Source organism: Elgaria multicarinata, chromosome 1, assembly GCF_023053635.1.
Source record: "Elgaria multicarinata webbii isolate HBS135686 ecotype San Diego chromosome 1, rElgMul1.1.pri, whole genome shotgun sequence".
Lineage (NCBI taxonomy): Eukaryota > Metazoa > Chordata > Lepidosauria > Squamata > Anguidae > Elgaria > Elgaria multicarinata.
Genome location: NC_086171.1, coordinates 105,955,910 through 105,970,406, shown reverse-complemented (window position 1 = coordinate 105,970,406; position 14,497 = coordinate 105,955,910). Strand labels below are relative to the sequence as shown.

The following is a 14,497-nucleotide window of genomic DNA, read 5'->3' as shown; positions in this document are numbered from 1 at the left end:
CAGCACTCTGATTAACAATCATTTACTAATTGTCTGAGAGAGAAAACAGGTTGGGGAAGACAATTTGGATCCAAAAAATGCACAGGGAGAAAGGGTGATGTATCCCATGCCTCAACCCCTGCTCTGATTCATAACTCCATGGCTACAGTTTGGTAAATAACCCTGCCACCCGCCCTGAACATCTAGAGATTGATCATGTCTCCCCAGTGTCACATCTTCTCTGGCCCTAAAAATCCAAGTGAAAGTGGTGATGCCCATAGAAGGAGTCACACTACTGCCTGAAACCTGCAAAACGCTACGTAAGAGCCAGCTTCAAAATAGAGCAATAGGAAGGATACAGTTTCCAAACAGAGTGAGGACGATGAAGTAGATGGACGACCACATTCCTGAGCTAACACCACCTTGGGAGCGAATCCCATTGTACATCACCTCATTCCAGTCTTCACCTGTCAATATCTAAAGGAAGAGGGAGTTCTGTTAAATTAAGAGTCTTATTTTGCATGAGGAAGCTGTTGCTTCAGGCACAGAGATCCTATGAAGCCAATGACACTTACATTATACACAAAGAAGAAGAAGACCTTCCCGCCCTATTCTAGCCAAGAGTCCATTTTTCATTTGCCCCCAGATACTTTACATCTTAGCTGACTACAAGAATATATACCATGGCAACAGAATGCCAGGGATTGTACAGAAGTGGCCCAGACCCTTCTCAGAAGATGTATTGTCTAAATAAGACAGGCAGGATAGAGGTGGGTGCAAAGAAAGCCCTGAGAAAGGAACACTGAGAGCCAAACTACAAATTAACTCTTGCTGGACCATACAACTTCAGATTGTAAGTGGGGGAATCTTGTGCCTGAATAATCCTCCCAATATTTTTAAAAGCACAACAATGACTCTCTGCAAATGGAAAACTAGCATTTTAGGGTAAAGCTAGGCCTAGGATAGGGCTTTCTCATTGAAATGTTGGTTTTTAAAATTAAAATTTAAAAAAATGCAAGCCTCCACCTGTATTCTGAACTGGTATAGTCCAGTAAGAGCTGTATCACACACCATTTGGTTGATCATCTACCTTGATTCTGAGGAAGAGGCCTACTAATAGCAGTAAGAGTCTTCAAAATGAGGTGATGGTGTTCCCAAAAGCTTTTGCTCAAGAAGCTATTTTTTGAGAAAGGATTCATTTAAAGGAAAAGACGGGACATGTCTTGCCAGACAGAGAAGGCCAGTCTGTTTCAGGCAGAGGAAACAGCTTGGTAGGAGATTGAGAGGATGGAGTGAGAGAAGGGAACAAAAGGGGTTGAGGTCAGATTAACTTCTATGGAAGACAGAATGGAAGACACGCAAGACAGGGAGATGAGCAAATGAACGGAGCGGGTGAGAGAGGCATGGAGAGAGTGTTATCACAAGGATAAGGAGCTTGTTGATGTATGAAGCAACAGGGAGCCATTGCAGAAACTTAAATCAATGGGTGACAAGATCACAGCAATGGAAGAAAGATTATTTTAGCAGAGGCACCCTGAATTGACTGAAGAGGGAACAATGGGAGGTCAGGTTATATTAATTAGCGGTATTAGTTTTGAGATCCACAACCCCTCTGTAAATGAAGAATTCAGGGTAGATATTGGTAGCTGCAGCAAGGGAAATGAGCACAGGGGATTTATTTCAAAAGAGCTGTATGAAGAGCTTCTTGTTGTTTCATAAGATTTTGTTCTGTCTGGGTCTGCTTGACCTGTGTTGATCAGGATGTGTATAAATCCCCTTAGGTTAACGTGGAACAAAACATCTCTATATAATAGATGCAGGATGAATAGGAGTGGGAAGGGGCATAAGCATGGAGATCTTGGGTTGCAGGACAGCCTTCTGGACACTAAGGGCCTTGCTAGATGGTGGTTTAGCCTGGTGCCAGGCCCAGGCTCACCCCTGTGCGTCCAGATGACACACAGGAGATCCCGGGCTCAGGCAGGGGTAACCCTCCCTTGGCCCAGGATAACTGGCACCGCTTCTGGCCCAGTATTTCCACAGTCCCAGGCTGAGCCTGGGACTGTGGAAGGTCTAGCCCGTTCCATGGCTTTTCCTGGCTACACGGCTTACTCGCGCGTAGCTGGGAAAAGCTGCGCATGGGGAGAGATTGGGGACAGGGGGGAGAGATCGGGAGCAGGGGGAGCAGGGAAACCTTTTTTTAAAAAAAACAACCCTCACTTTTGTCGATCATGTGCTCCTGCGCACCCGGCCCTTTAAAAATGAAAAAACAAAAACAAAAAAGGTGGATGCGACGGGGCTTTCCTGCAGCCCATCACGTCTGATGTGTGGACAGGAGCGACAGCCCGTGCTACTTGTAGCGCAGGCTGGCCCCTCCACACGCCCAGATTTTCAGGTAGGTCTAGCAAGGCCCGAAGTGAGTGTGGGATTAAACATTATAAGGAACAAGGGGCTGTTCCTGAAATTCTCTCCTCCCTTCTCTGCAATGTGTAGTACTAATTGCCTCCTGGGTTTCCCTGCCTCGCCACATCACTGGTTTCAGGCTGGCAAGGAAGGGGGAAGCACAATGTCATGACATCAGGATATGCAGCGTGTTGTGCTTCATATGACATAGAGGGGAAGGCAGAGAACTTGACAGGTGGTCCCCATGCTCAGCTGCAGCCCCATAACTTTCATAACATTTGCCCTGAAATCAGAGCTGATTACTTAAACAGAGAAACCCGTAAAGAACACAGACATTTGAGTTAATTTCTCCAGCTATAGGCTCCTCACCACAGAGATATACCTGGAAAACTGTCATGATAGCTGCAGGAAAAGTGTCGAAATTTGCAGAAGGAGTCCCATCCATAAAATTAAATCTGGAAAAAGAAGAAGAAATGAAGCGAAAATTACAAGCTAGGGCAAACGTTTTCTGACTCAACCAGCAGAACGACAACTCACCCAACCTCTCTCTCTCTCTGTCTCTCTGCTAGTAGAATTTCCCCTCCTTTGATAAAAGGGCTATGTAATTTTGCATTCCCATTTATCTCCACCCAGTTTCTTCAATAAGAGGAAATTAAGCAGATTAGATATGTCTGTATATATTTAATCACTCTGCATCATGGATAGGCAACCTTTTGGGGCCGTGAGCACATATGGCAATTTGAGGAACTGCCTTGAGGCACTACCACAAAATGGCTGTTGTGAGAGTCATGGCAAAGGACAAATCATCTGCCCAAAAGAATGAATACAAGGTAGAGGGGGGTGGGCTGAAACCAAACACACAAAACAACTGCTTTGAATCCAAGTTTTCAGCACCAGCAGAAGCCCATTTCACAGAAATCTCAGCTGCTGGTAAGAAAAGGTGTCGATTAAAAAACAAGTGGGAGGGTTGGAACACCTTGGTGGGTACCATGAAAGGTGTCTGAGGGTGCGCCGGTCCCTATAGGTATCATTTCCCTTCCTGTGTGTGTGTGTATATATACGTTGGTACAGAATGAATTTGTAGAGAATGAAAGGAGAGAACGAGAACAGAAATGAAAGGGTGAAGATCAGGAAGAGTATCTATGGAAAGCAATGGGGTTCTGTATAAGATACTCAGTTCTACCTCCCCACTGCCAGATCTACCACCACCACTTTCTTTAGTTCTGATATACTGCCTACACATTTTTTTAGAATGCCAAATCCGGCAGCTGCTTAGTAAATGTTCTACTAGTGCAGCAAATCTGCAGACACAGAAAATACATGCAGCCCCGGCCATAGTTTCCAAGCGCTTTCTTCCGAAATCAATATAACCGGGCCACTATCACCCGGAGGAATTCAGCAAGCAATTGCCTGCCTTAAGGTGTTTGAGAATAAGCTGCTTTATGAATAAACAGCCTTGGGGAAATTAGCAAGGTATCGTATAGCCCTGTTCAGATTGAAGAACTTTATGGAATATTCCAACATATCTGCATTTATTTCAAAGAAACACGCCTTGCCTTCCACGATCATTCACTTACCTGCCACCAAACAGCTGCATCCCAAGCAGGGCAAAGACTACAATGAAGAGGAAAAGGAGGAAGAGCAGGCTGATAATAGACTTCATAGAACTCATCAGTGAGACCACCAAATTCCTCAAGGAAGCCCAATACCTGGAAAATCCAGATGTTACTGTAGCATGCTTCCAAAAGCACTGCAATACTGTTTCATTTGGGCTGGCTTTTGGTAGCCAGAATTCAGTGTGTGTGTGTGTGTGTGTGTGTGTGTGTGTGTGTAGGGCTGTATCATTATTTGATCCAATTTATTTTGCTCAGTTTTGTTTAAGTAGTCAGATAAATTAAACTGTATTAATAGTGAAGGATGTAAAGGAGAAGCAGTGTTGTCAATGGAACATAAAGGAACTAAGGCAGAGCAAAAGGACTGGGAAAAACTGGCTAGGTTCATACATAACACTAAACCATGGTTTGTTGTGTCTGAAGCAACAAACAAACCATGGTTTGCTAATCAGCTATAAACCACAAATAGTACCCAGGGTTTGTTGATGGCTTACAATATCTGGCTTATTTAAATCATGGCTTGTCATGATGTCACTCAGAACTGTGGGTTATCCTGGCTTGTATGTGCTGCTGTCTGGCCTGAAATGGAAGTGCCCAGCAAACAGAGGTGCCAAAAATGAAACTACTCTGAAGGTTGGCAAAATGATAGGAGAGAAACAAATGTTCTGAACCGGTGCCTTGGATGAGGGCCAATAAACTGAGGCTGCATCCTGATAACCTTGTGGGTTGGTGGTTTCCAGGCCCAGGAATTGGGGTGTTTGCCTGTTCTGGATGGGGTTGCCCTCCCTCTAAAGGAGCAGGTCCATAGTCTGGGGGGTGCTCCTGGACCCATCTTTGTCACTGGAGACCCAGGTGGCCTCGGTAGCCCGGCACGCCCATTATCAACTTCGGTTGGTACACCAGCTACGCCCATTCCTGGACAAGGATAGCCTACCCCCAGTCATTCATGCACTGGTAACCTCACGATTAGACTACTGTAATGCGCTCTGAGGGGCTACCCATGTATGTTGTGCAGAACGCAGCAGCTAGGGTGCTCACTGGGACACCTAGCTCTGCCCACATAAAACCAGTGTTAAAAGAAATGCACTGGCCTGCCTGTCAGCTACCGAGCCATGTACAAGGTTATGCTATTATCTTACAAAGCCCTAAACAACTTGGGACCAGGATACCTAGCAGACACCCAGGCGACATTTACGATCTTCAAAGGAAGCCCTGCTCGTCATTCCCAGACGAAGAGAATGCCGTTGTGCAGAACCTTGACAGCGGGCCTTCTCTGTAGCGGCACCCACCCTCTGGAAAACCCTCCCTCGTGTGGTTCGGAAGGCAGAAAATGTACTGTATTTCTTCGATTCTAAGACACACTTCCCCCCCCCCCCCCATATAAACATCTCTAAGAACGGGGTGCATCTTAGAATCGCGGATGCGTTTATTATTTCTTAGAATCAAAGCTTTTTTTCTGTTGGTGGCACTGAAATTACCGTGCGTCTTACAATCGATGGCGTCTTACAATCAAAGATATATGGTAATATCTTTTTAAACAAGCCTTCCCTGGACTGTAATTTATTCTGGTTTTATGTGATTTTAAATTTCAAACTGGATTTTATGGTTTCAGTTGTAAACTGCCCAAAGAGCTTAGGGTGTTGGGCAATATAAGTATGCAATAAATAAATAAATAAATAAATAAATAATAAACCAGAAATAGAGAAAACAATCTGAAGTTTGCTTGCTCCTCTGCAAGACAATTCATGGTTAAAGCAACAAACCATGGTTTAGCTTTATGTGCAAACATGGCCACTTACTCAAGAAGATTTGAGAAAATGGGGACATTCATTCCTTTTATTCTACTCACTTTGTGATTTTAAATATTCTCAGAAGCCGCAGGGCTCGCATGACACTAATTCCAAATGAAGTTCCTGGTCTGAAGATAGCCCAAACCACTTCAAAGATACTCCCCACTGTGACCTGAACAGTCGAACACATGAAGTAGAAAGAACAGAATCACCCATGACTAGAAAGGAAAAGGAAACCACCAAGCCCACCCACATCTCAACAAGTGCTCCATTTGCTGATCCCCTCCCTCCCTCCCTCTCTCTCTCTCACACCCCCCCACACACACACCACACACATATGATTCTAATCCCATCCTAAACAAAATGCAGTAAATTAAAGATTGGCAGACTTCAGGCTTGTGGGATCCATTTTATTTTTAACTAGAAGTCCGCGGTCCACCAACTGGAGCGAAGCGCAAAACAGTGGCTCAGGCGAGTGGACATTAATTCTTAATTAATTCTTTAATTAAGAATTAAAGAACAAGGTGCCTCTGCCCACCCCTGCAATAAGTGAGAATTGCTTTTTGAATTGAAGTGAAAAGCGGTATGAATATTTTCTGAAATAAATAAAATAAATGAATAAATAACAGTGAGCATGTGACTTTCTTTCTTTCTTTTTATATATTTATTCCCCATCTGGCATTTGAGGTGGCTTGTAAAATCCATAATCAGAAAACTGTAAAAAATAATAATGAGCTGTTGAGGACCAATCTAAACGACACACCTATATTGGTTTTGTGCCTGTTTAGCCGCCATGGCTTCTCCCAAAGAATCCTGGGAAATGTAATCTGGTGCTGACAGCAAGCCTCTTCCGTTGGAGCCTCCTCCACCCCCATTTCCCCCATTATAGTCCCCATGGTTTCCTTGGAAGGGGGAATGGTTCTTAAACCAGTTTAGATCCGTGGTGTAGATATGCCCAGAGTGTTTTGAAGTTGTGATATCCAAGAAAAAATGCTGCATGGAAGATGGACACTAAGCGGGAGACAAAAGCTTGCGTATTGAGGAGAGATACTCTTGTCTTGATACCCAGCTGAGAGCTTGGCAATGCCCACTTTCTGGGGCCTCTGGAAAGTCCGCAACTCCCCAGGGATGCTAATGCCGTCCTAGAAGAATTGCACCCTTTCCGGAGGCCCCAGAAAATGTGCTTTCCCTCCCTCCTCCCTGCGCCAATCATGGCCTTAAATGCTCCTTTAAGGCCACGATTGGTGAGCAGGGTGGGGTGGCGGTAGGGAAACCCAATTTCCCCAAGGCTGGGGAAATCGCGTATTTCCCGCCTCCACTCTAATGGCAGCCACCCCACCACCCCACCGCCAATGGAGGCCTTAAAGGCCCTGTTAATAGGGCCTTCAAGACTCCCATTGGGAGAGGAAGGGGTGAGAGAACCACAATTTCCCCTAGGCTGGAGAAATTGCATATTTTCCTCTGCTGCGTTAATGGCAGGCACCATTACCGGAGAGGGGGGAAAGGACAAAGGGCTCACTTCCACCCTGACCTCCGCCCCCTTTATCCCGCAGGCACAATGGGGCAAAAATCCACCCGGTGTGTCCGCTGGGGCCTGGGAGGGCCGGATGCAGGGACGCCCACTCCCCTCATGAGCCCAGGCGGATTTTCGCCCCATCGCTACATCTTGCTCACTGGGTGTTTCAGCAATGATTTCCTGTGGCCTCAAAGGGAGGGAAGGAGGTTCCGAAGACCATTTTGTCTTTCTCCTTCTCCTGCAGTTGAAGGCAGAGCTAAAGGGGATTCTTCCTTAACCTCCTTATTCTTTATCAGTAGCTCCCCAGTTATGCCACTTCAGATTTCCATCTTCTTGTAGCCACCTTGTTTCTCTTTCTGGATTTGCAGGTAGCTATTGCTACTTGGAAGTGTGTCGAGGCACTCCTGTCCCTTTAGAACAAAACAATCTCTTGCCATCCCCCTCGCCTGTGCCAGTGGCACTGACATCCACATCCCACAATCACATCACCTCTCCCAGGTCTCCCGCAGGGATGGAGACTGTCCCCTGACTACTGATTAAAAAAAGTGAGCTTGAAGAAAGGCCCTCTTTGTAACATACTGCTGGATTACATGATGGGACTTTGCGAAGGAACAATCAGCGTAATTCAAATTAGTGTGGAGTTTCCGCCCTGCCCTGACAAGCTGGTAATTTAGCTCTTGGAAATGTTACAATGACACCACATTTGCATTGGCACGCAGGGGCTTATTCACATCAACGCAGTTCTCAAGAAATCCTCTAGATCTTTTGCATTTGTTTTGTGTGACTTATCTGGGTACTGCTTACCCCACAGTCAAAGCAGTTGAAAGAAGAATGAAAGTAAAGGCGTGGTCCCATTCCATACATCTTCAAGGACATCTCTAGGAGGAAGAGCCCCAGAAATATAAACTCTGCATAGTCTGAAATAAATAAATTGAGGTGCGTTAGCTCCATCTCTGTTTTTCCTCATCCGTTATTGGACCAAATTTTATAATGCATCACACACCCACAAAGAGCTGGTTAACGCTGTCAAATCTGTCCTCATAATTGTGCATGCAGGCACACAATAGGGTGGAGAAAAGTCAGTGTGAACTGGGCTATATGAGCAGGGTCCTGGAACTGCAGCCATCTTTGGAACTGTAGCTTCTAGGAAAAATGTGTCTTTGATAACAGAAATGGCTGCCCTGGCTAACTCTCCAGTAAGTTCTGTCTCATTAATTCTAACACAGGTGTGGGCAGAAAGTAGTCCACAGTCAACTGGTGGACAACTAGGCAAGTTCCGGTGGACCACCTACTGCCTGCTGGCTGCTGGGATTCTTGCAAAGAATGCTGGGCTGTTATCTGATCCAAGATAACACTTCTTATGTTTCTAAGCAAGAGTTCACTCCCAGGATTGTTGAACAAAGATTATTCCCTGTTCCATGGCTGTGCACTTAGTGCTTACAACATGAAAAGGAGCCACGCTGGATCAGGCCAAAGTCCTATCAAGTACACCATTCTGTTCCCCCAGTTGCCAACCAGGTGCCTATGGGAAGGCCACACGAAGGACATGAACGTAACAGAACCCTCCAGCTCATGTTCCCCACCAACTGGCATTTAGAGGCATACTACATCTGATAGTGGAAGTAATATACAGCTATCAGGACTAGCAGCCATTGATAGCCTGTCCTCTATGAATTTATCTAATCTCCTTTGAAAGCCATTCAAGTCAATGGCCATCATGTCCTCTTGTTTAACTATGCGCTGTGTGAAGAAATACTTCCTTTTATCTGTCTTGAATCTCTCACCATTTAGCGTCATTGGATGCCTCTGGGTTCTAGTGTTGTGTTCTCACATTCATGACCATGTGAACCAATCTGGCTAACAGGCTGGAATGGTAGAAAAACTGCTGGAACTTCCCCCCACACCCCCGGCCTGCTAATACATATTGCAACAGCTATTTGTGAAGCCTTTCCAAAGCATGTTATGAACAGAACCTCCAAACAGATTAGTCCAGCAATTAAGGCACAAGCACTGCTTTATTCAGCCATTTCTGCTAACACTAAACAGGAGCATGTTGGTGCAAAGTAAATCCGAGCGTATACCACCACACCTGGTTCTGCCTAAAACAAAATGGCCCAAACTGGACCACGACAGAGAAGATCTTGCAAGTTAGAGGCACAGTAGAACTGGCACCAGCTGACAAAAAAATATATTGTGTTGATAGGGCCCAAGTCTAACCCTCTTCTGTTAGTGAGGAGTACTTCGAGATCACAAGCAGGGTTGTGCTGAATATTCACTAATTTGGATATTAGCTTTGAAAGGGTCACATTCAAAGCAGCCATACTGATTGCTAAAAAATAAAATATATTCACCATGCCGAACATTCACATTGAGCTCCTTCAGATGGGCATTTTTTTCATGCGATCATCATTATTTGGTCACCGGTTTTCCAGCGATGTTGCCAGGCCGTGGTTGTCTCACATCTCCCCCCACTTTTTCCCATGTTATTTTGGTACGGGGAAAATGCAGTATTCTTTTTTATTTTTGTGGTCATGTCATGAAACTGCCATTGACTCCCCATGTATTCCTCCCATTGCACTACATCCTGCTTTGTGTGGGCGGGTGTTGGACGGTGCAGCATTGTTGATGATCAGTTGGGATTGTCTCCTCTTGCACCTTTGACCTCCTGCCCCTCTGCCATTTTGCTCCTGGGAACAATACTGGGAATGCCGGAGGTGCAGCCAGTTGTGTTCACTAGTACAGCATGGAGCCAAGCCCTGCTCAGCTACATATCTCAGGAATGCTTAACCAGATGGGCAACCGGGAAGGGGATGGTGGTTGTAAGTAATGTGAGCATATGCAACTCATTTCCATTTAATAATAATAATAATAATAATAATAATAATAATAATAATAATATTAATATTTATTACCCACCTCTCCCTCTGGATCGAGGCAGGGAACAACATCAAATATAAAAATACTATCAAATATGTAAAACTGATTAAAAACATATAAAACTACTACATTATTAAAATGACAGCCAGATATTTTAAAATTCAACTGGGTAGGCCTGCCGGAAGAGATCAGAAAGACGTTTGAGTTGGTGGATCTCTCCTGGCAGGCCATTCCAAAGACTTGGAGCGGCAGAAGAGAAGGTCCTCTGGGTTATGGTTGTCAGCCTAGTTTTCACTGACTGAAGTAAATTCTTCCCAGAGGACCTGAGTGTGCGGGGTGGATTGTACAGGAGAAGGTGATCCCGCAGGTAACCTGGACCCAAACCATGTACGGTTTTAAAGGTAATAAAGAGAAAAGTATTACTGCTTGCTTTTACAGAGACAATTTGGGGTGGGTGGGATGGCAGACCTCCAAAGCTGCAGACTTCTGAACTTGTGAAGAATCAGCGCTTAACAAAGGGGTGGGAGTTGCTCTGCCATGCAAGTACTCCCCGGAAAACTTGTAACCCTTTGTATTCAATCTCCATGCATACACACGGGAGAGAAGTGTTCCATTTCATGCCGAGAGAGGAGAGGGGCTATGCCAGAGGCGTAGACATCCGGAAACATCTGCCAGGCTCCACACACCCGTGTATATGGGATATAACGTTATGCATAAAAAGAGAAATGGTTTGTATCCCAAAAAGAATCCAAAACAGGTAGAAGCAATAAATCGCAGGAGAAAGGCCTCTGTCTAAAGGAGCTCATTGTCTATATTCCGTTTAGTGACCTTTTGTCCTCCTGGCTGCTTCTTCTTTTTGGCACCATTTTTGCATACACAAGTTTCTTTACAGGCTTTCAAGATGTCATCACACCAAATGAAGCAATGTGACATCATAAGCAAAATAATTTGGGTTGTCCTAACTACTCAGATTAAGTAGCAATGAGCACAAATGAGACTGAGTCCAAAGCAGCAGCAGGTAGGAGAACAAATCAACGTCAAATAGCATTAAAAAAAAATCCTATGCAGTAAGTTGAAAAATCACCAAAGCCATGAGTTGCTCTTTGACAATTATCACTACTGTACATACTCAGTGTTAATTTTGCAGCTAGGAAGGGGACTTGTTTCTAGTCGTGTGCCACTTTTCCAGCAACATAACTTCCCTGGAGTATATTACTGATTTGCACTGGTGTCACAACAGGGTGAGGCTCATCAGTCAGCAAAAGGCTGGTAGGGAGTAGTCAGTCCCTTTTCCTGGTAGTGACAAAACTAAGCCATATGTCTGTGTTTCCTGGAAGAAACAGGTCTTTGTTTACACATACAGCAGTCCCTGTCTCTGGACTTGTTGATTTGTTCTCTGCTGCTGCTGTTGCTGCAAGAGTGATGCATAAACAACACCCAAGCCCATCACTTACAGAGGAGGTGAGTGAGCCACGGAGGTTGGTTGTGATGGACAATGGCCACACAGGCAGTGTTGAGGGCTACTATGCTCAAGACGAGCCAATAGAACACCTGGGATTTCACCATGTGACGAACAGAGATGCGCAGGAGCCGTTCCTTGTGCCGGAAGTATGACGCGCCATCCAATTTAGCACTCTTGATGCTGGCGCGAGCGAGTGGGGTGCCTGCAGTGGGGCAAAGAAGAAAGATGTGAGATGAAACCTGGACCAAAGGTGGAGGAGGAAACATTCAAGCTAAATCCCCTCCTATCCAAGTGCCTATAAATACAGAGGAAGTCTGTTATGCTATAGACACCTTGAACGAGATGCACAACTAGATTTACATTAGCCCACAATGCAGTGGTGAAGGGAGAACTGGCAGCTGTGAGTGTGTGTTCGTGTGTTTGCGTGTGTGCTCGGGTGCACATAGGCTTGTATAAAAACCATTTAGATAAATGAGGAAAAATATGATTTTTAGAACTCAGCTCCTTTTCATCCCATGCTTAGGGCTTACCATTTGCTAGAGATTAGCCCCACAGCCATAGGACCCATAAATTCCAGCAAGCATCCCAGATTCAGACTAATCCTTGAACACTAGCTCCTGCAGTCTGGCCAACTTGATCTTTGTGTTGCCTCCTATGTGGCCTGCCTTTTCTTGTATGCATGCAGCAATTCCCTTTCTTTCCTTTTTTTAAAATATAGTATTACTAGCCTAGACTGCATTTTGAAGACTCGCTGTGCATGAATAGGTACACACCCATTCGAAAAAAGATTCAAAGCTGTGAACAATTAATGGTTGTTGTTTTAATCTCTGAATCTATACAATTTATTTAGCGACTGTTTATACTTTGCATTAAATTGAGTTGGGTGCAGCTATTGGAATGTATTGTATGCTTTATTTATTCCACTCAAGAGTTATTCTCTCATTCTGTTACAGTTTTGGGAGGCTGTTTAACTTAGGGGAAAAAGACAAGAAAGGGGAGACATGATAGAAGTGCATGAAATTATGCACTGTGTGAAGAAAATAGATAAGGAAGAGTTTTTTTCTTGCTCTCTCATAATACTAGAACCTGGGACATCCGATGAAGCTAAATGGTCGGAGATTCAGGGCAGATAAAAGATTCTTCACACAGTGCATTGCTAAACTACGGAATTCGCTTCCACAAGATGCAGCGATGGCCACAAACGTATGGCTTTAAAAGGGGATTAGACAAATTCATGGAGAAGAAGGCTATCAAATGGCTACTAATTATGAAGACAATATATTACCTCCAGTACTGAAGGGTAGTGGGAGAAGCACGCACAGCAGCGGCACCTCTCACCTGACTGCATGGCACCCTCTGCAATCCTGGAGCTTAAACAAAGGACTATTCTGCCTCTTCCGATTCTATTTGGTTATTGCTATTTCATGCTTTTTGGCAATGTATTATTTTGCATTGCAGGTCAAAAGAATAAGAGCATCTCTGAACTGAAGAAGAACTGGGTCAAGGACATACTTTGACTGGCTCCCTCTTACCCACAGAGGAGATATCTACACGCTCATCACTAGAGTCACGATTCATGACTTCTGTCCGGTTCCTTTTGATGGTTGCCCTCCTGAGAACTAGCAATGAAAGGGGGGGGAGAGAGAGAGAGAGAGAAAGAGAAAAGTAATACAGCCATCCTTCTGGGGCAATGCCAAATTTCCAACCTTTACTCTGGAATGACCAAGCAACAGAACCTCAGGATGAGGTTAAGCAGAAAAAGAGGTGGGGCTATGCAGGCAGAAGCAGGCTCAGTTCTGAATGCTGCAGTCACCAGGGCAGGGAGCCCTTCTTTCCATCCCTACAGCACCCCAAGAGCCATTCATTTCTTTGGGGAAAAGGAAAGCGCTGTACATGGGGACACAGCTCCAATGAGGGCAAAATGGGCCCTCTACCCAGGGTGGGGGTCCTTTCCACTATACAGGCCTTAAGTACTCCCCCTCTCCCTCCCTTACACACACACACACCATAATAATGATGGCCATTTTGATAATAGTATACAGTGCCTTAATCAGGATAGGGAACCTTTTTTCTGTTGAAAATCTCCTGGGGGCTGCATACAAGAGGTGTGTGTGGCTGGAATCAGCAGTAGGCAGGCCAAAACCAAACGTAGGTGGAGTAAGAGCTGGATCTGGACTACCTGTTTTCTTTTTGACACCTACTTCTCTCTCCCCCTTTCTCCCTGCCACTTTTACTCTTTCTCCCCTTCTGTCTCTCTTTCTCCATTTCCCTCCTTGCCAAAATTCACACACACACCTTGAGTCTGCTAATTAGATCTAGAAGGAAAGTTCTCATTCATGGAACCTTAATTGCCCCAAAGGGCAGATGATTTGGGGAGGTGGGTTAGCAGTATGCAGAGAGGGTTAACTCTTCTTTCCTCAGCTACCATCCCCCCCCTCAAAATCCCCCCACCAATGTGGCACGGAGGCTTAGAAAATGGCTCCCATTTTATCAGCCTAATTGCCATACTTGGAGGGCAGGGCTGAGGATAGGGGTCATGAGCTGAATCCAAAGGTGTCACAGGCTGGAGGATTCTGCCCCCTGTCCTAAATAGTCAAAGCAGGGCTGTTTCTGAGAACAAGTGTGAGTTGCTTGTTCTCTTCATAAGGAGAAGTGTGCACGCATGAGAGTGTACAACAGGAAGAGAACATGGCCCTATTTCCATATGAAAGTATTTTTTCCCTCCTGGCAGCTCACAATTCTTCAGGGAAAAGAATGTGGGAAAATTAAAGCAGAGGTGGCTTTTACAACACAGGTAGCTGAAACTAAAGGAATATCTACACCACAGCAAGTATGATTTTTCACACAGAATCCTGGGAAT

General features: G+C 45.0%; 1 protein-coding gene across 1 annotated transcript in view; it reads right to left on the bottom strand.

The window, feature by feature from the left end:
* The window catches only part of CACNA1E (calcium voltage-gated channel subunit alpha1 E), a 287,767-nt gene that overhangs the window by 92,872 nt on the left and 180,398 nt on the right, over positions 1-14,497 (bottom strand). Inside the window, exons 10-16 of the mRNA XM_063134500.1 lie at positions 13,170-13,256; positions 11,630-11,839; positions 8,103-8,215; positions 5,842-5,954; positions 3,957-4,088; positions 2,762-2,834; positions 339-456 (exon numbers count right to left, since the gene is read on the bottom strand). Coding sequence (XP_062990570.1) covers positions 339-456; positions 2,762-2,834; positions 3,957-4,088; positions 5,842-5,954; positions 8,103-8,215; positions 11,630-11,839; positions 13,170-13,256 — 846 coding nt within the window. The remainder of the gene's footprint in view (positions 1-338; positions 457-2,761; positions 2,835-3,956; positions 4,089-5,841; positions 5,955-8,102; positions 8,216-11,629; positions 11,840-13,169; positions 13,257-14,497) is intronic.